Here is a 26547-nt window from a genome sequence, read left to right as displayed (position 1 = left end):
TACGTATTATGCCGCTAGCCTTTTTTTTTCTTTTTCCATCCTCGAGAATGCTCCACAAAAATTTCCCGCCAGTCAAAGTACGCACCACCCCCATCTGCCCAGGGCGTGCGCGCATTCATTCATTGCGCGAATGGTTTTGGGGTGAGAAAAGCACATAAAAAAAGATAAAGTTAAAGCAAAATCAGACCGGAATCGAACAACAACAATCGAAATTCCGATCCCAGGCGGTGAAGGTTCACCGGGGGTGGCATTTTAAACCCCCAGGGGATGGTGCTTTTTTGGAGGGTTTTTTGCTGCACTGCAAAAGCTTTTTTTCCACTCTCCATTCTCGATTCCAAAAACAAAAAAAAACCTCCACAGCATCTGTGAGAAAGGAGAACGAGAAACAAATAACACACACGCGTAAATAACCGCCCTCGGAGAACGTCTTCCGTTCTGCGTTCTTCCGGTGTTCCGGGGCGGAAAAAATCGCTCCACGGGAAAAGCCAATGGCCGAAACAGTTCCGCACACGGAGAAGGCAGAAAACGATGGTGCATTTGAGGCGCGCGAAACAAATTCCAAATTCTTCCAAAAAAGGGAAGATCGATCGCCGTAACGGACCCTCCGAGATTTGGGAGAGAAAGAATCCGGAGATCGATCGAAACGAAAGGTATTAATTGAAAAGCAACTGTACTTGGCTTCAGAGCCAGCTGGCTGCTGCCGCTGCTGCTGTGGATAACATATTAAATCAATAAAATCCGTTCTGCCAGTGGGGCATCTGCAAAGCAGCGTTTGAGAGGTCCGCTCTGGCGGATGATCTGGCAGAAACTGCTGGCGTGTCCATTAATCTTGCTCACTTTGCTCTGCCCCGATCAGCCCCCATGGCTGGCGATCGTTAATTAAAGTGCACCCCAAGTGGATTTGGGGGGTTGAAAAGGAAAATAATAGGTACCGTTCGAAAGAACGCCCCACTGGAAGGTGATCGTATTTGTTCTGGACAATCGGAAAGGCTCCGTTCTCCCATGTTGTACTTCTCCTCTTATATCTCCATAGCTCACTCTCCTAATTTTTGTGGGAACAACTCGAATGCATCCATTGGGGGAGATAAATTGTATCGAGTCTCTCTGTTTCTTCTTGTACACCACCGGTGGGGATGGAAATATTATTTAAATATTACACCTCGTTGTTATCCATTTTCCCCACATGATCGTGGTCACGTTCCGTACCGTTAGCCCTCGCCAAACAAACCGTCACCGTTCATCACCCAACGGTGCCAACTCATCCCGTCCAGTACGACTCCTCACGTGGGTGATCATCGAGCCGGAAACGTCCACCTGGACGGCAGACAATATTTTACGTGTATGTTTTTGTTCCTCGTAGCTGTTGCTTTTCCTCTAACCACATACACACACACAACAGCCACAAGTGCCGGAAAAACTCCCTCCCACACGAGCAAGCCAGTGGCCGAGAGATTGGCCATCGAGCCGGTTCCTTGCGCTCTGATTCCTTCATTCTTCGCATTTGCCGCCTAATTTCTGCCACCCGTACGAACCACGGTCCAGAAGCGAGATACTTAGCCTTCCAGTTATCTGTGCGCCTGCTTGTGCCCATAAATCAAGGGGTCCGCTCGGAAAAGCGGACCTCGATGGGAATGCAGCCGGCATTTTTTCGTTCACTCGCCAACGCCTGCTCCCGATGGTTGCCGGACTGGAGTGAGCAAACCGTTCAGTGCTGTTAAGTCTTATCGGAAGGCGCATCGGAAGCACCACTTTTGCGGCGAAGGCAACATTTATCATTGAGCCAAAATTACCATTCCCCTTGCGCGAGGCGCTAGCGAGACGGTTCGGTTGCAACATCTCGCTCGCGGAAAGGAAAACTGCCCAAGAAAAGCGACCGTTTTCCGGTACACCACACGCCACCGGCCTGATGGTGGTGGAATGTTTCACTTCTCGGTAATAAATCTTGTCGACCGTCAACGAAAACATTTACGATGTCGAACCCACCGACCGGCAAGGCTGCACTGGCATTCTGGTGAGCTTTAACGATTCAATAAGCTGTCACGAGCGTACGAGAAAAAAAAAAGAAATATCAAAAAATGGTATACAATTTTGATTGCTTGATTTATAAGCAAACAAAATCGGCACAGCCGCGGATTTTGGTCGGCGTGTCCGAAACGGGTCGCTCTGAAAGGTGGACAAATTGTGACATTGATTTTCCGCCCCATGCACCGTGTCGCCGGAGCGGCAGAAGACAATAAAACCGCAGAAACGCTGCAGCACAACTCAACCGTATCGTACGGTTGGTGGAGCAACTCGTGAGGCCCAAACGTCGAGTGGGTCGAAGAAAATTGTCGCACGAAACTAACGCGCACTAAACGTCTTTTCCACACGAAAAAAATGAGATTTTAGATAGGAGTTTTTTCCCTTACCCTCCTGTGTTTTTTACGCCACATGTGTGTGTGTGGAAAACAGGCATTAGCTCATCTACGCAGGAGCACGCACTCGATAGAGGTCACAATTTACTAAGGCAACTTTCCATCAGCTTTCGATGGGGTGACATTGGGGCTGTTGGTACTTACTTTTTGATCCATCCAAGCAGTCCCATTTTGCGGGAAGTCGCGCGGGTTCCAGGTTCCACTCGAAACGCACCTCCCAAGCACTTCCAACCTTTAGGTCGCTTCCAACGTGTGGCCTGTAATCACCAATTTCTGAAGCACTTCCGATTGTTCTTTTTTCTTCTTTGGGATGAGAGACCTCCTAGGGGGATGTTAAATGTAGGCCACAGCTCAGGGCGCACGTATGGTTCTTTTGGGTAAGTTGCTCCACTATTTCACTAAACTTCCTGCTAAAGGACCGAGAAAGCGAAAATAAGCCACACACTTCAAAGCCAAAGTCCCGGCCGATCGGTTCCGGGCCCGTAAAAAAGGGGGTGCTTAAGTGATCTCATAAATACGAATCGCTCGCACGCGGGAGAGAAAAATCGTACCAAAACGTGATGATACGCTTGCATAAACATGCCGGTTTGCAACGCGACGTGAACGGGGGCCTTCGTTTGGCTTTTGTGAAGAGAAATTCGCAATTTTCCACCCCAAGGAAACGCGCGGGACAGTAATGCGCAAGCAGCAGGTGATCTTTAACGGATTGATTGAAAAAGAGAGTGAGTGAAAGAGAGGAAAAAAACCGATCACCGGGCGAAGGAAATATGCTTTGGGGGAAAAATGCCACCTCTAACGTGCTTGTTTCGGCTTGTAATACGTCTGTTTTGTAAAGGAAATATTTGCCAAACGAATTTCGGACCGCGGAAGCTGGAAGGAAACCCACACACACACACACCAAACATGCACACACGTTAGGCTTCTCGAAAACGGTCCAAAAATCAAAACGTCAAATAATTGCCGTTTTTCCGCCACCTCGCGCTCGCTGATCGTCGTCTCCCGTCACCGTGGTTACCCGCGTTATTATTGGATAATTGCGGAGCCTTTTTTTTCACGAAGCCATTTTTCTGCTTCTTTCGGTGTTACGTGCTCATGTGTGAGTGTGTGCGTGTGTGCCCATGCGGTGTATTGTTTTCTAAGCCCAGCAGCCTCGCAGCTCGTGGTGAAAATGAGCCGGAACAGCTTTCGGTTTTGCCCTAAAACGGTTCGGATTCGGATGCTTTAAAAAGTGAATCATAATTGGTCCACCCTCCCGTCTCCCGAGCAGCTGGGTGGGCCATCGAGCCACACACACACGCGCGCACACCGTGGAGTTCCACATGTCGTCGATTTTTCTTTTGTTTTTACGTTGAAGGAAATGAACCGAATGTCGGACCTGAGCGGAGGCTGATCTACGCGATTAAACTCACTTTTCTTTGGCATATGTGCGAGTGCGTGCGTGTGCAGGTGTGTCCTCACCTCTCTCTCTCCCTCTCTCTCTCTCTCTCTCTCTCTCTCTCTCTCTCTCGACCCTCTACCTCATCACCCCTTACGACCAAAGTTCCGGGCAAAAGCCCGGCGAAGGAGTGGCAACCAAAAGCTCCGCTAATAGCAACGCGAAATATATGATAAATTGAACCGAACCGGCACAATGATGCGTAATCGATCGCCGTGGGATTGGAGATTGGCGAAATAAACGGTTTCGTATAAACGCTCGCGAAGGCTCACCGCCGAAGAGGCATAAACAAAAAGGCGCCCGCTGAACTCGCTCGCTGATTGAATTGAATAATGGCGGACGGCGTGATGATGGGCCCTCGATTACGAGAGGTTTCGCGATTGCTGCTGATAATTAAACGGATGCCACCGATGAGGCACGTGATCTGGGCAGCTTCCGAAATCAGTTCAGATTGTGTAGCAGACGGGGGGCAAAATTCGCAAACGAACCGATCACGCAAAAAGTGATCCATCCGAAACGGAACACAATTGACACGAAAAAGAAAAACTGACACAAGCCGCACTGTTTTCACGTGCCTACTAAGTTCTCTTTGGCGTCTGGTGTGTGGTTTCACTTCGATCGGTCACTACGCCACCAACAAAACCCCGTCAGCCAGTAGCCTATTATTCCTTCACCTTCGATTACGGAAGCGCCAGGATCAGCATTATAACAGTTTTGCAGGTACTTTCTCGACACGCTTGATCGCCTTCAGCCAGCAATGGTTACGGAACGCCGCATCACGATGGCCGCAAGTTCACTCACACCCGATCAGCCACACGGTTCTAAGCACTCGCGAACGCACGGGCACTATTTGTTCTAATGACACTTCTCTGCCGCATCTCACACGCACCCACGCACTATGCGTTATCCGCAGCCTTCGTGGGGACGCACACCCGGTAGGCAAACGGTTCGAGACACCAATACTCGATTCCCGGACTGCAACGGTACGATCTTCCGTCCGCGGCGGACAGCTGTTGTACGGCGAATGGCGCTCGGTCGGGATTCGGCTGCTGCGATCGCGCACTTTGCTGTGTGACTGCCACCACCTGTCCGGTGTGAGAGTGAGAGCCAACGTGAGAAAGCAAGAAGGCAACAGTGGGATTGCGCGAGCCAGTGTGTGCTTTGTTACCACGGCGCGGTTCGTTTGCCACGGCTACGCGTGGTACCGTTCGTTGCTTAGCAACCCTGCGGTTGGCCATGATTTTGTGCGCGTGCGTAGTTTTCCGCGCGGTGCGTTTCGGGTTTTCTTTGTGTGGCACATGGCATTTTCCGGCGCATTTTCCGCCCGGTTTCGTCGCGTGCGTGCGTTCGAATTAGACGACCCGTACTCGGTTATGGATAGCGTTATCGTAGAAAAGATGTCGAGATACTTGCTGATGGGGTTGTTATACGTTCTAAACATTGTCCTTCCAAATTAGTTGATATTAAATTGGGAACATTTAAATAAGACACACTCTTACTTTTCTCCGTTCCTCAAAAGTCTACACAGAACAGTTACCGACATATATCTATTCCTCTCACGCGCACGCATCGCCAGTGCATTAATGGAAAAGCGGTTTTATGTTTACCGCTTTTATGTGTCGGATATTTGGCATGTTCTACCTTTGAGAAGAAGCTGCCAAGCGGAACAGATGGAGCAATCGAGTAAGTCAAGTGGTCGATATCGAAATGAAAAGTTGAAACCGTTTTGGCAGTAGCAATCGCATACGGAATTACATTTGATATCCGATACCATCCATATTTCAATAGAGTTGTTTTCGATTATTCTATCGAAACCGTATATACTAATTGATTTATCCTCTGCGGGTTACGCGATGAAGTAAATATTTGCATATCATTCAATTAGGGTTAGATTATGGTCGGGGTTTTATTTAGTTTTCCCAAGCACCGTGGAATAATTATTCAAATAGAATGCGATTTTATTGCTTTCGGGCCGTGCTGTCGGCTATCGTGGCGATTTGTACATTTGTACTCAATTAAGTGTGATTATTTTATCGTTACCGTTTTTATTGTAGTTGCAATTTCTTGAACAACTTTTAGGATTCTCTCATTTTCTTCCACTGCGATGGATTGAGCTGGTTAAGCATTATGTTTCTTGCGCTATCTGTTCTTGAGAGATTTTCTCATGTCTGATTCATCTTTCCTTCTCAAGCATTTCCCTGAAGTGTGCTTTTATCCATCTTTCCGAAATACGATTCGAGCATTCGTGTTACTGCTTCTGTTAAAGGGGTTTGGAGAAAAATTGTTTTAATGGGGTTTCTTCACATTCCGAAGCTGATCGTTTATTTGGTGTTCGTATGATGATCACCTTGCTTACGGGTTGTAAACACGGTGTTGCATTTTTCCGACGCTCTTCACTTGGTTTTAATTGTAGCTTTTTTAATTGCAACTACTTGCGGACTAGCATGGAGAAGCTTAGCGGTAAATGACTAGAAGAAAACAAAACATTCCGTTAGGGTGATGTGTGATATGCTCCAGTTCTTGATGTCGCTCGCAGTAATGTTCAACTGTACGGCGGGAGAATAACATGATTTAATTAACGAGAACAATGTGATCTTGATCACGGAAGTCACACGGATGATATGTGTACCAAGAACGTTCTATTCAAGGAGGGGTAATGAGAGTCTCTGGATTTATTTCGTTTCCTCCACATCGATAGATGCAAATATGTTTTAGTTCACGATGGATTGGAGTATATTTTCCCATATTAAAACATTCCTGCATAGAAGTATATTCTACTTACAACATTCCGTGCACAGCTTTTCGTTCAGTATGTTTTTGCAGGAAAAATTAAAAATTGTATGTTCATAGTATTCTGTATTGTTTCGCCCATTCAAAGCGCATTTCACCAATTTCAATGCACTTTTTACATTAACTTTGTTGTTTCAAATTATTTTTTGAAAATGCTGCTTTGCTAATAGCATTTGCATTTATAAGCTGTTTTGAAATGGCATAAATACTTGTGTATTTCAAAAATTGTATAAGGTACCAATAAAATATATTTAAACTGTTTAAAATCAGTATTTGTAATTCCTAATTGTATTTAACGTAAATTTTATGTTTTGTAAAGATGCTTTCATTTATGATTTTAACGTGATTTAGTTTGGCAACACTGCTTTTTCAATGCATGCATTATTTATGAACAGAACTAATGAAAAGTAAATAAATTAGCAAATGAATGATTTTTCTCCGATCTAAAATGAAATTGGAGTAATTTCAAGCGTCATAAACTTCCATAGTATACGAAAAATAATTTAAAAAATCTTCACATTCAAAACACTATGACATCAAATCTAAACTGTCAAAATCAGCGCATTCAACAACATGACCCTACCCAACCTTCTTGATGAGTATTTAGTTCGTTGATGAAATCGGACAACAGTGTTTTACAATTTACTCAAGATTGTATTTTAAATAACGATAATTTTTAATAAAAACTTCCAAAAAGGCGGCACGTTTTATGGAAACGATGAGCACTAGCGGTCGAAAGTCGGTAAGTTACACGTGTGGGCTCGTGGCCGTGGGGAATTACGCAGATGTAAACAACGCGACGGTTGTTGATGTTTCTATCTCGGTTACAGCTTACTCCGAATCCGGCAGCAGATGGGCAAATGGACCCCGTATCCATACCAATCGGCAACACGAATGGGCGGGAGGATATATGGGACGATAGTATTATCATAAAAAAGTATGACGCCTCGCTCGCACTGATCAAGGAAGAGGTTGCGAAGCGTCTCGCCATGAACACAAACCGGAAGACGCTCGCAGAATCAGCCGGATGCAGCACTGCCAAAAGCCGCAAGGATCAGAAAAAAGACAGCGAATCAACCGGTGGAGAGGCGACAGTCGGTTCGCTGGAGCAGGAGGAAAAAGGCACCATGGAGATATCGGAACAGGACAGACCAACGGGTGCGTTCGAGCTAAACGACTACGTGCGAGCGACGTACGATGACGGTGTCGATTATGAGGCCAAAATTATCGGCTTTGGTGACCACGGTGACTGCCTGATCCGGTATGTGGGCTACAACAACGAGCAGTTCGTGCTGGTGGAGGAGCTTTTACCCTCGTGGGGTCGCAAAGCCCGCCGACAACAGCGGGTCGAGGCGGCCGAAGTAGCGGAAGCTGCGGAAGGCGAAGCAACTGCCGCTGACTCACAGATGGACATCAGCGATGACGAGCGGTTCATGCGGCAAGCGAGCAAGAAGAAGATCAACTTTGGCACAAGCTTTGGGCGGACGAACGTCGGTGCGGGGTCTGGAGGCATGAGCGGGCGAGCGGGCATGATGGGTCCGAATCTGTCCACCGCGTACATGGTTCCACCGCCTCCGCCGATGCCACCGATGCTGGAGTCCGCGGATGATGTCGAGTCCGAGAATCTCTCCGCCATGCTGATGTCCTGGTACATGAGCGGATACTACACGGGTCTCTACCACGGGCAGCGGATGTCCCAGCAACAGCAGCAGCACACACTACAACAGAACAGCGCGACACAACGCAGCAACGCGCAACAACAGAAGCGAGCTCGGCAGTCGTAATTGGCCCGGATCTTACCCTGTTGTTAGTCACCGGCATTATCGTGTTTTTTAGGCAGTCTTCATCGTGTTCTAACGAATCCGCTGAAACTGGTTCACTATCTGACCCGTTACGGGTGTACGCCGGTTGGTAACATCCGGTTGCTGACTCGGAGAGTATTCCAACCGGTGCCACAGTCGAAGGGCCCCTACTTATCCGCATGCTTATGCCAGCACAGCGCACCTGGCCACCAGACGGAAAGCTCGTGCGTTACTTTCGTTTTATTTATTTCTGTGATGCGAACTGTGGGAGAGTAGATGAACTAAAGGAAAAGGAGATGAGAAATATACAATGGTCCCCTGCATGAGATGAAACGTGGAACGTAAAAGTTTCGTCGACTTTTATTTTCTACTCGGCCATCTCCCAATCAACCACCAAGCTGCGTTCCGTAACGTTGGTTCCATTCGCGGTGCTTTTGAGCCAATTCGACACAACCCGGACGTAACTGCTCGAACGCTTTCCGGAGCACAGGGAACTGAACTTCGTCCGGATCGAGCCCGATTGATCCCGGCCGTGCTGCACTGATTTTGTTCCTTAACAGCGTCATCGTTGCTTCCTTACAGGCCAGTCGTACTTCATCTCCAGTCCAACCGTCACACAACGTTACGATCTGCTGGATCTCGTGTTCCGGCCACGATGCCACAACCGGTAGTAGATGCTCGATCAATTCCTGCCGCCCATCGGCCGTTGGCAGATCGACGAGGATTTTGCGTTCAAACCGGCGCAGAAAAGCCGGATCCAGCTCCCATGGTAGATTGGTGCTGGCCAGTAAAAACACCCGATCACGACCGTCCGTCGGAGGTGTCGTTTCACCGGCCACACTCTCCAGACCGTCGATAAGCGAAAGAAACTCGTTTTTAAACCGCTTCGACGCTTCATGCTCCCGGATCGTGTCCCGGCGGGATGCGAGACTGTCGAACTCGTCGATGAAGATGATTGATGGGGCGTAGAATTTAGCCACCTCGTATAGGACCCGGATCAGCTTCTCTGACTCACCACGCCATTTCGATATCAGCGTGCTGGCGGTGGTGCTGAAGAAGGTTACCGATTCACGAGTCTCAGCGCAGAGCGTTCGTGCCAGGAGAGTTTTACCCGTGCCAGGAGCACCATGCAGTAACACACATCGCCAAGGTTGGGCCAACCCAACGAACAGCTCCGGATGTTCGAGCGGTGCGATGACACTCTCCTTTAGCACCTGGATCGGACCAGCAAGTCCTTTAATGCTTGCCCAGCGCTGCCGTAGATCCTTGCGGATCAGATCCCGGCAGACCTCTTCCGCAAGGTCCTTCCATTCGCTGGTGAAGTGATCCTGCAAGCGCACCAAAAGCTTCGGATTCGCTGACGGTACCATTGGGAGCGGCTCGTGGTGATCGTTTCCGGACGCCAGCATATGTCCGGGTGTGATCCGTAGCGCTTGCAGCTCATCACCAGCGGTAGCCAACGATGCTACCGGATCCTTACCGACCGGATCACCCTTCATGGGCGGGATTGGTTTGCGCTTCGCTCCGGACAGCTTTCGTTGCACGGTTGGCAACAATCCGACGGATTCGGTGCGTTTGACGATTCGTGGCTGCTTGCCAAACTTGAGCAGGAAGTAGCTGCAAAAGTCCTGATAGATTGTGTCGAGATCGATGTTGTCGCACACCTCGAACTCGGCTGTGAGATGCGTCTCGTCGACGAGGGCCTGCCGCGTCTGGTGCAGACCCATCGAGGACAGATAGCTTGCCATCAGGTAGAGGATGTTCCGGCGGCGTTCATAAATACTGCGGCGATCTTGCTGCAAGAAGGAAAGGTTCCATTAGATTGCGTGCATTATTCGGTTGTGTATGACGTACCTCAAATGACATGATGTTGAAAAAGTTGAGCTGGTTTGTAATTTAACCTGAAGATTCCAACGACAATACTCCGTTCCGGTGGAAGCTTTCAATCGAAGTAAGCAATGCTAACACGGACACCAAAAGGACACCCGGTTTCGCTTTGTTTGCTACTCTTAGCAACGGGTGCTTCGATTTTGCGTGTCAACACCCAATGCGTATCGAAGAGCACGCCTAGTGAAAGGGGCAGCTATGCTTTGGGTCATATTTTATCGCAGCTGAATGGCACATTAAAATATTCCATCGATTTTGGTGAACACATAACCTAACTTTATCATCCTAGCAGATCTACGGCATGTTGGTCAAACAGGAGCCGAAATGTTTGAGGTACGTTTGCCTCAAAATCACATTTATAAAATTAAAATTTTTCTGTTTATCAGAGAACACTTTAAATATTCTATTTAAATCTACCAGTAATTTATAAATTTTTGATATTTTACCAAGAACTTCCTCAAAAGCCCAGGGCATTAAACGTCAAAAAAACACACAAAAATGGTGGAGAACAACCACCACTAAATGCCGGTATCGAACATTGTTGCGCAGGGTACGTTTACGATGTGAAATATTTTGCTTCCTTCCTGATAACCGACTTATGGCCAACGGGGGTGTGATAAGCTCGGAAATAATTATCCTAGCATCCGCACTCAGGGCGGTGGCGTGTGGTCAAGCCGTAATCAACGTAATCATAATGTTTATGGCTCGTCCGGACGAAGCTGCGATATGTGAACCAGCGAAAGATTTTGCATCATCGAGCTGCTTGCCGGAGTTTTCGCAGCGGAACGCCGTATGTTTTAGGGTGTCTGGAGGACTAGACATACGATAGATAGGTGTTCCAGTTTTATAGTTCGCCAGTGGAAGGTGAAGTCCATCGATGGGAACGATCGGTTTCATAGCACATCAATCGTAGATTGCTGATTAAACAATGCTTATAAAAAGAGCCTATCCGGATGCCGGCTAATGTCAGTACATAGCTCAGTCCATACAGGAACTGTGCGGTTATAGTGCAGGAAATGAAATCGCTTGTGTTATTTCTACTCGCAGTTTGTAGCACTGCTTGGACGGCAAATTTGCCGTTTCGACCCATTGCTACGGGACCGTTCCTCTTTGAGACAAACTTGCACAAAGATCCTGCGCCAGTTCGCAACGCGAACATCACTGAGGAGTACTTCACCACGGAAGTGGACCATTTCAACGTTCAAAATGGCGCAACATGGAGCAACCGGTACCTGGCAACAATGGATTACTTCGAATTTGGAGGACCTCTGATCGTTTTCCTCACCGGTAACGTGCCCTTGGAGCCGGCATTAATCGACGAAAGCACTCTTGTCAACGAGATGGCCCGTGAGCTCGGTGGCGCAGTGTTCGCGCTGGAAACACGCTTTTACGGCGCAAGTCTACCGGTGGCGTAAGTATACGCGCGTATACCACGTGCAATGAGTCATGTTTGAAATCTGTGCCTCTTTTCCGGTGCGTTTACTTGGCAGAGATCTTAGTGTGGACAATCTAAGGCTACTAAACACTGAACAGATCCTAGCGGATGTGGCGGACTTCGTGGTGCATTTGCGGCGTACCGTGATCGGTAATCCGTTCGCGCACGTGTTGGTTGTTGGCACCGGTCTTGGAGGAGGTCTTGCCGTGTGGTTCCGCATACGATACCCACACCTGGCGGATGCGGCTTGGTCTTCGAGCGGGAGTCTAGTGGCGGTGTACGACTTTCAGGACTTCTCGTACGGATGGGCGGAATCAGCGATCGAGATCGGCGGTCAGGAGTGCTACAATCGTATCTTTATTGCGTTCCACGTCGCCCAGAATCTGATCGATGTCGGACTTGAGCGATTGATGTACGAGAAGTTCAACATTTGTGAGCCAATTGACGCGACCGATCGCTTGCAGGTGGCGTACTTCTTCAGCGTACTGATGACATCGATCGAGCTGTACACACTGCGGAATGGAAGGTGTGTACGAGATCCTTCATCTACATCTAGCTCATGAACCTAACAGAGCATTGCGGGTTTCCTTACAGAGTCGGTGACTTTGCGGCCGTTTGTGCGGATATTACGGACGACAGCTTCCAAACATCTCTGGACGCACTGGCGAATTGGTTCAACAAGCGGTTCGAGGAGGATAACGGCTGCATCGTGGTGGACTTCGATCAGATGGTGGAGTCCTTCAACGCGACGTCACCATCGGACGAAATCAACGAGTCTGGCGCGCGTCAGTTCCTCTACCAACAGTGCACAGAGTATGGGTGGTTCTTCACCACAGACTCCGATCTGCAGCCGTTTGGAGAACGCGTCCAGATGGAGTTGTACTACGAGACGTGCCGGCGCGTGTTTGGGGACTGGATCACACTGGAGCGCATCTTCCAGGGAACGGAGAGGACAAACGCAAGGTTTGGCGGAGCTACACCCAATGTTATGCAGGTGCACTTCACTAACGGTGCGTTCGATCCATGGCGTTATGCCAGCATTCTGGGTGATTTGAATGCGTACGCGCTGGCGGATGTGATTCCAGGAGAACTGGGTCGTGCAGATCTTAGGGCCACCTCGAAAGAGAACGACTCGCTTGAGCTGCTTCAGGTGAAGCGACGTCTGAAGGAGCTCTTCGAGAGCTATCTGTTCCCATTCAACCCGCGAAAGAATGCATAAAGATGTTGTGGACCCATTGAAGGCATGTAATAAATACCCACATGTTGTTAATTTTTAATTCTAAGAACTGTTTATTTAAACAAAAAAGTGCAATCACACGGCAATCGGCTCGAAGTCCTCAAAAATCCACGTGTCGATGAGCGTCCGCGTGCGCTCCTTAGCAGCGATCAGCTCCGGCGAGTCGTACTCGTAGTCAATCGAGTCAAGATCCGGTGACACAAACGTACCCGGGATAACCGTCGCAGGAGCCTTCACGTTCAGATCCTCAAGCGGGCTACCAACACGGTACGGATCAACACCACCATTAGTGAAATGGGCCCTCTCAATAGCGGGTTCAAGTCCACCGAATCGTGCGTTAGTCGATCGTAACTGCCGCTCGATGAGGTCCTCTGTCAGCCAAGAACCGAACGCACGCTGGCACACCTCCGCAAAGAACTGCGTCCCAACGAGGTTTCCAAACGGTTGCTCCTCCGACTGTGAGGTTGTCGGGAACAAGCCCTCCACGGTGCACTGCAAGAAGAGTCGTTGCCGGTGGCCAGACTGCAGATTCTCGGTGTTAAAGTCCGTCTCAAGGTACGGCTCCATGAAGCTGTCGAAGTTCATGTGCACACACTGTTCGTATTGATGTTCGCGTGCGAACCAATCGATCAGTGCGTTCAAGCTGCTAGGTCGCTCCTGAACCAGTTCCTCGCACATCTCACGGATTGAGTTGATGTTCCGTAGGTGCAACATCTCAAACTCGATGTCTTCGCGCAATCCGAGCAGGAACGCATGCGTGTCCAGTTCGTTTTCTGGGTCGAGCGGTTCACATAGGTGGAATTCGCGCGATAGTACGTCCGTTAGCCCGACGTTGGCCATGTTTTGTGCCACACGGAACCCGGACCAAATAGTACTGTAGCATTCGTCACTTCCATACTGCCGGATGCTCTCACCAAGTGCCTCGTTGTAGCGTGTAAATGCGAAGTCCGCCTCAATTGCACCACTCGATATCCAAACTCCGTTGACTAGATGTGGGTACTTCTGGCGGAACCAGGTAGCAAGGGCTCCACCGTATGCCGTGCCCATCAGGATGACTTTCGCGGTTGGATTACCCACGAAGGTGTTACGGAGGTAAGTGATCCATTCGGCCAAATCCGCCAATGCCTGATCGACATTCAGGAAGTCCAGATTTTCGGTAGAAGCGTCTCTGTGGACAAACAGATGTAATAAGGTTTCTAAGCCCCAGCTCAGGTGTTGCGAGAGAATACGTACTCCACCGGCAGACTGTAACCGAAGTAACGGTGTTCATTCGCGAAGAGATAAGCACCCTCAAGATATGCGGTGTCGTAGAACAGTCCTTCCGTGATCCAACGCGTCTGGACGGGTCCGGCGGCACCTACCACGATAAAGATTGGACCTCGAGCGTACGCGTGCTCATCGTTGACATAAAAACGCATCCCAAACGTGTCCTGATTGCGTGGATTGAAGTGATCGACGCGTGTTTCGAACCACGCCTCACGAACGAACCGCTGGCTGGAAGAAGATGCACCAACTGCAACACACGCAAGGGCCAGCAAGGCCACTGGAAAACCTCTCATTGTCACGGAAACGGAAACGCTTTTCACGAGTTGAATTGCACACAATCACTTAACGATGGATCGGCGGACGGGTGCCTGACGGTAGCTTTTATACCTCCGGGGTCCTAGGTGAGTTATCGGAGGTCTGATTATCGCAATCCTGCGATAATCCACCACCGTATCGGGTTATGAATGTGAGCAAGTCTGTTTTTTTTTTGGGGGACGTTTTCCACGCCAGCCGGCGAAACGAAGGTGATGAAATGCATCTACTGTTTGGGGATGGTCATATCAAACGTCTGGCTAATCGGCGGTGTGAGATAATCGAGATCCAAACAGGTTCGTCCGAAGTTCTTGAAGGTTCGCGTGGGTAATTCATTTGGTGATTTGAGCCGCCTATGGTCAACGTATCATCTGGCGGCACTCTAGGCTAACTTCGTTATCGTGATAAAGTTACCAGCTAAGCGCGTTTGGGGGTCGATTATCGGCGGTATTGTCGAGTTTACAACGGTTCCAAAATCGGAGAACACCGATAATGTATGGCCGATATCGTAGGTTAAATGATGGAGGTGTTGAAATGTAATCTAAGAGACGGTGGAGTGCGAGTCGCCTGTAGCTATGTGATATACTGTCGTAATCTACGTCAAAAACTATTCAAATACAATAAAAGCTACAATTTCTTACATATAATATCATCTAATACTCTTAAATTCCGTTATTAGCAAAAATAAGAATGGAGCACAGGGGCGCCATCTGGTGCATATTTCAAGGCCGTACCAAATCCTAACGCATATCCCCTATCGGCCATCTAACAGATCTAATGCTGTGCTGGTTGCATACCTCAAGGAGTTTCTCTTATCGCACCGAGTGGATTAAGCGCAATAGCTAAACCAAGGGCAATGATAATGCATCGCATTTTTCCCACCAGCTACGCAAAAAGATCAAGCCTCTTGTTCACCCAACGTTCAGAAGCAGCGCACCCTTGTTTCAGTAAACTGAAGTGACATCGTTTGATTGCGCCTTCTTGCCTCGCTCGCGGATGTAAAGCGTGATTGTTTTCATTTTTTTTCACGTCATCCACTCTGGTGGTTGTAACGGCGGGCTGCATGTTGCAGAGTTGGCGAACCCCTGTCGTGATTTTTAAGGCACACCGTTGAACCCATCTACCCGGGAAGGTAATTTTTAAGCTCACTGCGAGTTGTACTACCCGACTCAAGAGGGACTTTTATATAGCTCTCTTCCCCCAGGATGGAACGGGGTTTGCCACGCCTGCACTACAATGTATTCTGGCGCGCCAACCGGGAGCGAACCGATTCGTGAGGCTGCTAGTCGTTAAAAAGGTCCGCGAGACAGTGCCGCTCGTTTCGCGGCGTGCGAATATGGTAGTGAGGTGTGTTGCGCTTTTTTTTCTGCCATTTCTGTGTTCTTGCTGCGCTCAGACAACGTATTTTGGCAAACGCCGAAAGAGCGCGCGTGTTATCACACCACGAGGGTTGCAGTTGCTGGTGGCTTCTCAACTTCTTCCCCCCCAAATTCGTTTAGTGTATGAAAACCTTCTAGCGGCCGTGTGCGTGTGTACGTTTGTGCATCAGACGGCGAAAAACTTGTTGCACCGTTTGGTGGTGTGTTTTGCTGCTGACCTACAACAACTTTCCTTTCCGATGGCGCGGTTCCGAATGGGTTTCGAACGATTGGTGGGTGTCGGTGTGTGTCTAGTGTGCGTGAGGCCACCCCGTCCCGAACCATTCCGGTGTCATTCCGGTGTGCCCTGAAGTGGTGCTAAACCTCGGTACCGGAACACTTGGCGGTTCCTGTGGCCAGGCAGGACGTGCAGTAGCGCCACAGGCAGGTTGTTGAGTGGCAGCGACAAGAAGTGCATTGAAACAAGTGCCACTATCACAAGTAGCAACAAAAAGAAGCAAAGCAAAGGAAACAAAAAATGCGCGCTCAGTCCCCGCGAGAATGCGATTATTCAACGGTGCAACTGCATCCGTCACCTGCCTGGTTTCTCTCCCGTTCCCAACTCACCGGACACCGACCCACGGAAGGTGAATGCCGAGGACACGTGCCGGGGATGAGAAGGGGAGCAGGTGGAGCAGATGGAGACGCATGCACTCGGGCCTCCCTCTTCACCCATGAGACGACCATCGAAGTGCATCGAAGACGTTTGCTCGTTGCGTTCAATAATAAAAAGTGCATCCAAAGTGCGACGATGCATTTCTGTGTGTGTGCCTGAGAGTGTGTGTGTGTGTGCTGTAAGGCGTGCAAATCGGCGAGCTCTCGTCTTCTCGCTGCACGCGCCCACACACACACACGCACACACACACACACACCAACGAAGTGTTGTAATTAATGCAACAATGTTGCTCCGTTTCCAACGGCACAGGGTGGGGGCTTCGACTCGGCACCCTGATACCGGCACCAAAGAAAGCGGCAGCCCCACACTCACCCTTTATCTACCCCCCCTCTTCACCTCCTCACTCACACACATACACACACGGTCACCCTTACTGCGTAGTGCATCGCGCGTTGTCATGGCAGCCGCTTTTATGCGTTCCCGTTTTGTGAGTGTGCGTGCGTTTCGTGTTTGGCCGGGAGTTTCTTCCTTTTCTACTGTTCTCCCTCCCCCTCCCACCCCCACCTCGCACACACACACACGCATACACATATGCAGTACCGACGGTGGCTCGTGCGTTGCATGCTTTGGGGTGGATGCGTTTGGGTGCGAATTTTTTTTTCGCGACAGGCGGCTTGCGCACAAAATCAAAACAACAAAACATATGTTTTCGGTGGGCTGGTGGGTGGGTGGGAGGGGGAGGAGAGGGGGAGCACGCAAACATAAAAAGCTGATACCAGCACTGAACCACGAACGGACGCTAGACCTCGATGTGTGTGGGGATTATTTGTAACGAGCGAAAGCAACACAAAAAAAAGGCACGTTCCGATTCCGAAGGAGCGATGCAACTCGGTTGCCCTGTGATGGGTGTAAAAATTAAACGCGTGTGTGTGTGCGAGAGAGAGAGAGAGTGAGCCGTGCTCTATCAGCTCGCCAAATGTGCGACACGTGCGATGACGGACCGGGCGTTCAATCGCACCCTTATCATCGGTCCGTACATTATTTGTGTCTCTGATAACGTCGCAGCAAAACGTCAAACGGAAAGCCGCAAAAAGAAGCTGCGAAGGTTTGAAGTAACAAAACCTAGCCTGTGTCAAAGTTTGCCTCATCCGTGGCACGGTTTCTCACGGTTTAATGACAACCAAGACAGCCCGTTATCGTGCGTGCGTGTGTGATTTTGGTTTTTATTTAACCGGTTCCCGGGACTGGTTGTGCGAACTTGTACCAATTTATCTTCCGTTCAGAGGCCGCGGAATTCCGTACGCTCTTTTCCGCAAACAAAACAACCAGCAGAAACCTCCCCCCCTCCCCCAAATGGGTGACCCTTCGAGGGGTTGATTTTTGTTTTCGCGCGCAAAAACCCGTCCATTAACGCGTGTGGGTGGCGCTCAGATTCGCGGTGGAGGTGTAATTGTTTTCCCCATTTCACGCTGCCCAACCGCAGGAAGAAATGGACACAATGGAGCACTCTCGTGCACCGTGGGCTAAGGGCTAAGGGCGCCCAACCACGTGTGCCTGGTGATGCTGGAAATCCTTGAAATGTGATCCTTGCGTCAGCCCGTGCGGGAGCCGGAAAAGCGATTCCTGCTTAGCGAGCTCGCTGATGGGGGTGGTGGTGAAGGTGCAGTGGGAGGGGGGAGGGGGAGGGTTTCCTTACACCACCCTCACCACCAGCATTCCAACCACCAGCGTCCATGGCTCGTAAAAGGGCACATACAGCAAGCCCCCCCAGTTCGAGAGAGAGAGCGAGAGCGAGAGCGAGAGCGAGAGAGAGTGAGAAGGCAAGTGTGTGTGGTCGTGTGGGGATTGGGGAGACCGACCCCGTTTGCTAGAGCGAGAGAGAGCGAGAGAGCCCGAGAGCGGAAAGTGAGATGGAAAACGCACAAAAGGCGAAAATGTCCTGTACACATTGCAGTCAATCGCATTTGCACACGTGCTCGGTCGTCTAACCGGCGCGATCGAGAGAGAGCGAGATGGGTTGTTGGGTGCGGGGGGGGGTGTGGAAAAAGGGGGGCGCACACACACGCGCGTGTATGTGTGCGAGGGATGACGCGCTCAAACACAAGCACAAAACACAGCTCGCGCGATGGTGGTGTGAGTCCGAAGCGCTTTCGTTCCGTTCCGTTCGCGAGTAAACCGCCAGAGAACGAGCGAACGAGAGAGCACGAGCACGCGGGGCTGTGATGCGCGTGCGAAAGAGAGAGAGAGAGAGAGCGAGAGAGAGCGAGAGAGAGAGAGACACACAAGAACCGGGTGGCATCGCGCCTTGAATATGGGGGGGTTCGCCTCGAACACAACTCTGTTGCATTTCGCGCTGTCGTCGCCACCGATGCACTTGGCGAACTGCAGTTCCGTATTTGTCGTCGCACCGTTCGCATCGCATTAAGCGCACACACCGTGTTTGTTAGCGTGTTCTTCACCATCGAGAAAAAAGCCGTCCGCCTTCCCAAGCAAGTGCGTGTGAATTCGAGCAGTTTTGAGTCGAAACATAAAACGAAACGAAACGGAAAGCGTGCACAAGGATCCAGGATCCAGGATCTTTTGCCGATCGAGTGTGAGCGCTCCGTTTTTCAGTGACGCGTGATCGTGCGTGACAGTTGCCCTTTTGCGCCTTTGAACGCGTGGTGCATTTGCGTAAGGTTGCGCGGGCTTTCGCGTGAAACGCAACTCGTCGTGAAGTCGTGTTTTTGTGTTTTGTGGCTGTGTGTTCGTTCGTTCGTTCGTTTTAAGCCTGCGGGAGGACTTCCGCGAGCGGTGACACTTCAAAATTGGCCGCGCGTTTAAGAGCCCGTTGAACGAAATAGAGCAAAAAGAAAAACCCTCCCACCCATTCGGTTATCTGTTGCAGCATTGAAATTCGCGCGTGCCACACACAAACACACACACACGCGGTGTGAAAATAGAGATAATGTCTGGGTGGTTTATTTTCGCTGGTCCTTCGCGCGATAAGGCTCACTCCGGCCGGCTGACATAATAGGCGATCTGGTCATTGGATTGTGGGAGACGTTCGCACGTGGACATCACTGTGCAAGGTGTGAAACAACAGAGCACCCTCAAAACGCCGGTGTTGATGCAAACGGGAAACGGGAGGTGAAAATTGTTGAACGTGAAGGAGAGAGAGAAAAAATTAAACAAAACAAAACTGAAGTGCCATATCGGCGCGCGGTCCTTGAGTGCATCCGGGTTGCAGTGTCGCGGGAGTAGAAGTGTCCTTTTTTTGGGAGGTTTTTTTTTCTTCATTTCACTCTCACACTCTCTCTCTCTCTCTCTCTCTCTCTCTGTTTCGTGTTCTGTTCGGAATGAACAGCAATCTGCAGAGAGCGGTCCTGCCGAATCGTGCGATCGCGATGCGTTGTGTTGAAACTGGAAAATAAAACCACCGTAAAGCGTGCAGAAAAAAAAAAGAAAACCGTGTGCATTTTCCTCTCAACAGAGCCTTCCTCTTCCCGGTTTTTCGGGACCGGAGTTTTGTGTGTCAGTGACGTGAACGATCTGCTGGTGACGATGCTAACCGACGAATCGTAGTGTACCGTCCTGTGTGCAAAAAGGACGATTAAGCTGAACTCGTGCCTCGTGTCTGCGAAAGGAAAAACCGCTTTTTTTTTCTCCTTTTTGTGAGCCACACTCGCCACTCGCCATTCACTCCGGGTAAGTGTTACAATCGCGTTGAGCCGTTTCGACCGCAGGATGTAGTGCAGGTTGTTGGCGTGGAAAGCGAGAATCGCTCCGGCGGCTGCGAGTGGTTCGAAAATCGGTGCGCAAGTTTGCATGTTGCAAGAGTGAGCTTTGATCGCCAACAAAACCACAGATTTTCACTCAACACACCAACGGAGCGATTCGACCGATTTAGACGCAAGAAGTCGATGGCAGACAGATTGACAAATTCGCTCGTATCCTTCCAGGACCCACCGGAGGTGACTCAACCAAACCACACGATAGATGAGGGATCGATAGTTTATTTTTTGTCTCCCTCGCAACCCAGCCCCAGCCGCAGTAAGCAAGGGACTTTTGCAAACAAAACGCCACCTGAGAGCTTATCCTAATCGCGGGTTGGCAAAAGGGCTGTTTTAAATTATTTTTGCGCACCCACCCACGTCCTTCCCATGGTGCCCAAGGGCACGGGGACCGCGTGCGGGACAATGTCACCGTGCAGGCTCGCGTCAGGTCCGGCAGGACTGCATCGGACGCTCGACTGCTAACTCCGAGCGTCCTGCGGCAAGGATAAGGACGCGCCACGTGAATGTGCGATGGCCGGTTAGCGAAAAAGGTTGACCGACGGGACGACGCGAGACGAGTGACTGATCGAGTGAGGGACACACACACACACGCGCACGCACACACGGACCATTCGACGAGTGTGATCGATTGTGACAATTGAGTGGCACAGAACCGCTGCTGGTGATCGATCCGTGCTGGTGATAGTGGTGTGGTGAGAGCGAGATAGAAAACGAGCGAGTGCAAGCGAGCGAGCAAGAAGAAGAGAGGGTTTTTTTTTCTTCCAAGCCCCCGAGTCGTGCTGGTGGAAAACAAAAGTCAGTTGTATAGAAACCGGAAGTCGGAAGCGAGAACAGCTAGTTTGGAGGAAAGCCTCAACAAAAGTTAGCGCAAACCAGAAATAGAGAGCGAGAGAAAGAGCGAGAGTGAGGTTAAAAGCGAGCAAGCGAGAGATAGTAAAAGAACCAGCAAGCAAAAGGGGGGTAGAATGGTGTCGCAGGATCGCTGGGCGGAAGCGATGTCCGATTCCGGTTACGATTCACGCCCGGACGGAACCGGGCGGTCGAGCGCAAACAACAGCTCGCTGAATCCCCGAACACCGCCCAACTGTGCCCGGTGCCGTAACCACGGGCTGAAGATCGGCCTAAAGGGTCACAAGCGGTACTGCAAGTATCGCAACTGCAACTGCGAGAAGTGCTGCCTGACGGCGGAACGGCAGCGTGTGATGGCGCTCCAGACGGCGCTGAGACGCGCCCAAACGCAGGACGAGCAGCGGGCGCTGAACGAGGGCGAGGTGCCACCCGAGCCGGTAGCTAGCGTTCACATACCCAAGCTGTCTGAGCTTAAGGACCTCAAGCATAATCTGATTCATCATAATCCTCAGCCGAGACCGTACGATTGCGACTCCTCCACCGGATCGATGTCCTCGGCACCGGGGGCCCCTACTATGCCGCTGACGCTTCATCGACGATCGCCGGGTGTGCCGCATCATGTCGCCGAACCGCAACACATGGGAGGTATGTATTCAGGGGAGTGGTGGAGGAATGAGGGCGGGGAGGGGGAGGTGGGTCTGCCCTGAAAATTAGTTTGTCGAAAAGAATGTTCTTGTTGAATGATCGAACGAGATAAGAGAAATCAAGCCTCCTTGGGATGAGAGGTCATCTCAAGGTCATTGACTAGGCGACTCCATGCTTATGAATTGACGGTTATGATCAAGTTTAGTGAGGGGGATTTTTTAACCTCTATCTAACCTACACTTTCCGCCGGAAGAAAGCACACTTTAAGGGTGTTTAAATATGTATGAGGTTGCTTAAAGGATGCTTGAAGTCTGCAGGTTTTTTTCCCTGTAACTTGAACCATTAGAGTACCTCACATGCTTCGAGCCTGAGCTATTAATAGGGCCCAGCGATCGTGAACGAACATGGGTTCAATGAATATTTCTAGAGTGATTTCTGCTACGTCTCCTGTAGCTGCTATAAACTGGCCTTAAAATGGCTATATTCTCTCAGTAAAGAGTGTGAAAGGAATTGGGAATAGTACTTTCAATCAGAACCCATTAAAAAGCACACAGTGTATTAAAACATCAGTTATGCAGATAATCTAATTGCATTGCAACGCGGTTTTATCACCTTCGATCTTTCGTTCTTTGGCGCTGCTTCACTTGGCAACTGCCCAAAAGCAGATACACCAAAAAAGTGGCATTTTCCTACAATTTGTATCACACCGTGTGTCGATGTGAGGAAATCACCAAGACCTGCCCATATTTCACCATCTACAACTTCATCACAGCCTCGATCAGTGCGCTAGATCGCTTTACGCCAGCGTGTTTGCATGGCCAATTCAACAGCGCCCTGCACACGTCCTGCACGTCCTTTGCGCCCTTTCCAGACCCAGGACACACACACACACACACACACACAGAGTAGGCTCCCATTTCCCACGCGCATTTTGGGGGCTCCCGGTGCGTCTCGCGGCTTCCGAATGGACCACAATCCGTGCGCTTTGGACCGGTTTGTGAGTCCAACCACGGCCAGGTTCGTTAGCCGGCGAGGTCGTCAATTTGAACGGGAAGGGCTATACGGGGAGGGGGCGGAAGGGGACCCAGTAGCGAGGGTGCGTGTGCGTGTTGGCCGTTTCTTCGACTCCTCACGATTAGGCCCCACTTGGACCGGGTGGGACGGCTGCTGTTTGCATTCCCATCTTTCCCGCCGGCTGAGACGAGCCCTTTTTTCTCGCATCGTATTACCATAATTATATTATTTAATTATCTTCCTCTTTTCCTGCCGAGCTGCAGCCGCTCGGTATGTTCTTTCCTCGCACGTGTGTGTGTGTGTGTGTTACGTCTCCATCCTTGTGTATCCTACCCGTTTCCCCCCCTCCTATTCGGAGGCACTTTCGATTGGAGCGGTTTCCTGAGTGAGCGAGAGGAGAGCGATGCGTTCCGTTCGCAGGAACCGGTTGGATTGGGCTGTTTGACCGTGCCATCGTGGTTGCGTATCGGTTGTGCAATTGTGCACCGCGTGCAACCGAAGGTTTTGGAGCGGAAATCGACACTACAAACGCTGCAACAAACTAATTGCCTCCATCGTGCAAAAGGAGCGACTTGTGGCGCTCCGGACAGAAGGCCAGCTGAAGGCGAAAAAGCGTGTCGTGCGAATGCTGGAACACGGAACGCGCCAGAAGGACGCGTGCAGGAACACGATACATGGAATGTGTGACGAAAAAAATGATCTTGCTTTTAAATTTGTGTAGCGTTTTCAACTCCATACATCATATCTTAAGTATCCATGTCCGATATCATAAACCGATCACCTCGATCATCGATCGATTGGGGTCGCTTTCGAATGTACGCATCCTGCAAAAAGGATGCGTGTGTGTGTGTGTGTGGTTGGCTGCATCGAAAGATGGTGTCAAAAAATCCAGGCTCGTTCCAACGCCACCAATTTCCGCATTGTTTCGGTCACAGACGGAATGCGATCCGGACGGATCGGACGAACCAAACGGCTGGCTGCATCTGTCACGTTAGCGTTTAATTGTCGACAAGGCATCCAGCGGGCATCCTGCCGGACTGTACGGGCAGCACGAGAGTGAGTGAGAGAGTGAGAGAAAAATGAAGAACCGCAGCAACAGAAGTACTTCTGCTGCCCCAAGCCGATTTGTTTGCACAAGCGCGAATGAAGCGCGGCTGTGTTGGGGTTTGGAAAAGGGCTTCCATTTTTCCAGCACCTCCTTCTTTGACAAACGTGTGTCATTCTTGCCGGAAAAAGGCAAAAGGCCACGTGGAGGGATGAAAGACAAAAAGAAAAAAGCAAAAAAGGGCAACAAAAAAAATGAAAAAAACCTAACGAATGCACGAGAGAGCGAGCGCAGCAGTTATCACCAAATTGCACTTAACTTGCCCACTTGTGCAATTATTACTTGTTATACCGTGCGCGGTCTTGGGCCATCGGAAAATCGGACCTCCTGGTACCGAAATTGTGCAGCCAAGGATTAAGCTGTTCGCCGTATGCTAAATAAATGCCGGCACGCAACGGTGTTTGGCGGCTCGCGAAAGCCGCGGCGGCAACTTCCTGCACGAGAGCACGATTAGCGCGATTCCGGGATGCGATCGGAGCTCGCCGACCGTGTTCGAAAGCCAGCCTACAATATTTGAGGCCAATTGAAGGAAGGTCGAAGCTTTTTCCCTCGAGGCGAGCTCGAGATATCTCAAGGGTTGCAGAAGTTGTGGACTTTTTTCAAAACCTCTTTCTCGTGCAGGTGATCGAGGAGGCGTGCTTTGGAAAAGGCACCTGAAGTTGAAACCGTCCTGCAGGCTCGTTAGAGCCGCCAGCTCGATCGACAGCGAAAAAGCAACTCCCCCCACTGTTGGAATGTCGCAGGGATCAGCCCCTGCATTCTAGAAACGGGTTTTAGGCGACGGTTGATTGATTGCGATGTCAACCGTCATCGTAAATCATGCGCGGTCGGTGTGGCGTTCTTACAAACGACCCACCCGCAAGTGATGGCGGTGTTTCGTCCGTGGACGTCCTGGGTCTGGCCCTTTTTTCCACCCGAAATTTACGGCGGCAAAACTCGACGTCCACCAAAAAGGCCAAGCGATTCGCGGACGCGCAGAACGTACTTATTAGGCGGCATTACCGGAGCAGAGCTCGTTAGCGAGTGGCGCTCGGCGAAAGGTGCACATTAGCCCACCCGATGACCTTAATGCACTAAATGAGCGTTTACGATGGGATCCGGGCTGAATTGGTCCTTTTTCGACAAGCCAAGCAGTGGCCCTATCGTCCTGGGTGTTGGCTTTTTTAGCGACCTACTCGAACGATATCAAATGTCATACGCGTTCGATGCTGCTTCACGCCTTCCCGGTGTGCATGTGCCAGCTTTGTGTGTGTGCTCTCTCTCTCTCTCTCTCTCTCTCTCTCTCTCTCTCTCTCTCGATCCAGCGCCAGATCCCAGGAACCGGTTCTCAATTTTGCGTACAACTTTTTGCGAGCCGAGCTGTCGGAATTGTGGCTGGAATTTGTGTATGTTTTTTTTTCTTTCTCTGACGTGTGTGCCGTTTGTTCTTCATCCTTTTTTTTTTGTTTCAAACGATCCTCATGCTTCCCAAAGCCGCACATTGTGGTTCACCAATTTAGCCCAACCTGACACATGTGTATTCCCACACACACTGCCTCCCAAGTGGCTCCGATTACGACGCACATAAATCTTCCCGACGACCCAGCGCTAGAAAGATCCTCATCGTCCTCTGCGGATGGTGTTGATTGAGCCATTTACCAGTGGCTGATAAAGATCTGGACAGATTTTCGGCTCCGACAACTCCACACACACACACACGTGGGTTTTTGGCAACATCAACGGCAGCTCATTTCACGGTAGGATGAAGACGAATGGTCCTTCTGTCCTTTCTTGGCGATAGAGCGGTGTTCATTGTGTTGTACGCAACCGTGCGGTCAACTGCGATGTTGGCTTTCTTCTTCCGATCTGTTGGCCCTTCCGGAAGGTTGGCCCTTCCGGAAAAAGGGTTGAATGCGTGTGCGCACGCTCGCGCCCTTCAGGACAATGCCTGACCTAATCCGATTGTTCCTGGCGACCGTTTCCGCGTCGTCGTTGCTCGAGCGCCCGGGCGTTCATTAAGGTTCGGGCGTGTCCCTTAATCAAAGGTCAAGCTAGTGGCCGTTGAGTGTGTGTGCGCGGCATGATGTTCCAAGCCAGCATCCCTTTTTTTTGTTTGTTGCTTTTCACGGTGTCTTCGCGTGCTTTTACGCTTCTTAATACACCGGCGGTACATCAATCATCGCAACCGCGAAAGACGTACAAACTGGCGTGCGACTTTTGGAATCCCTCGGCGGCGTTTTGCGCTGCGAAAGGGCGTTCGCACATGTCACCGTGAGCGCGAAAGGGCTACTTTTGGGGTGCGAAGCCGAGTGGAGGGCGATATTTTTACGCGATGCCATTAGTGCGCGGCACAAAGTGAGCCATCCTGCCTGACGGCTGCCATGCGGGGATTGTGTGTGTCGCGTTTTTGAAAGGACTTTATCCTCCTTTTCACACACGGCTCATCTTGCAAACGATCGCAACGATCGCGCGCATCGTAAAGTGCGGATCTCTGGTGACGTGTGGAATTTTGACTAATTAGAAAATTATTAATAGTCCTCGCATGCACGCAGTTCCGGTTGGGGCCG

The 26547-nt window shown here is 50.3% G+C and overlaps 5 protein-coding genes across 5 annotated transcripts; 3 read left to right on the top strand and 2 right to left on the bottom strand.

The window, feature by feature from the left end:
* The first annotated feature begins 7293 nt into the window (after window positions 1–7293).
* LOC128720313 (survival motor neuron protein) lies at window positions 7294–8756 on the top strand. The gene is made up of 2 exons (XM_053813978.1): window positions 7294–7381; window positions 7470–8756. Exons 1-2 carry the CDS (start codon window positions 7349–7351, stop codon window positions 8421–8423), a joined length of 987 nt encoding a protein of 328 aa, XP_053669953.1. The 5' UTR covers window positions 7294–7348; the 3' UTR covers window positions 8424–8756.
* A 71-nt stretch (window positions 8757–8827) lies between these two features.
* On the bottom strand, window positions 8828–10307 carry LOC128722972 (katanin p60 ATPase-containing subunit A-like 2). The gene is made up of 2 exons (XM_053816673.1): window positions 10296–10307; window positions 8828–10237 (listed from the first exon to the last, which is right to left on the bottom strand). Exons 1-2 carry the CDS (start codon window positions 10305–10307, stop codon window positions 8828–8830), a joined length of 1422 nt encoding a protein of 473 aa, XP_053672648.1.
* A 543-nt stretch (window positions 10308–10850) lies between these two features.
* Window positions 10851–12982, top strand: LOC128722963 (putative serine protease K12H4.7). The gene is made up of 4 exons (XM_053816662.1): window positions 10851–10878; window positions 11472–11739; window positions 11819–12289; window positions 12358–12982. The coding sequence occupies exons 1-4, from the start codon at window positions 10851–10853 to the stop codon at window positions 12980–12982; spliced, it is 1392 nt and encodes a 463-aa protein (XP_053672637.1).
* Window positions 12983–13075: 93 nt separating this feature from the next.
* Window positions 13076–14559, bottom strand: LOC128722953 (putative serine protease K12H4.7). The gene is made up of 2 exons (XM_053816650.1): window positions 14234–14559; window positions 13076–14168 (listed from the first exon to the last, which is right to left on the bottom strand). The coding sequence occupies exons 1-2, from the start codon at window positions 14557–14559 to the stop codon at window positions 13076–13078; spliced, it is 1419 nt and encodes a 472-aa protein (XP_053672625.1).
* A 6794-nt stretch (window positions 14560–21353) lies between these two features.
* LOC128722942 (protein doublesex-like) lies at window positions 21354–22149 on the top strand. Its single transcript, XM_053816639.1, has 2 exons — window positions 21354–21882; window positions 22136–22149. The coding sequence occupies exons 1-2, from the start codon at window positions 21354–21356 to the stop codon at window positions 22147–22149; spliced, it is 543 nt and encodes a 180-aa protein (XP_053672614.1).
* The last annotated feature ends 4398 nt before the right edge of the window (window positions 22150–26547 follow it).

The sequence above is a fragment of the Anopheles nili genome, chromosome 2, assembly GCF_943737925.1.
Source record: "Anopheles nili chromosome 2, idAnoNiliSN_F5_01, whole genome shotgun sequence".
NCBI classification, from domain to species: domain Eukaryota; kingdom Metazoa; phylum Arthropoda; class Insecta; order Diptera; family Culicidae; genus Anopheles; species Anopheles nili.
The sequence above is the reverse complement of the archived record's forward strand: the minus strand, read 5'-3'. Positions and strand labels throughout refer to the sequence as shown.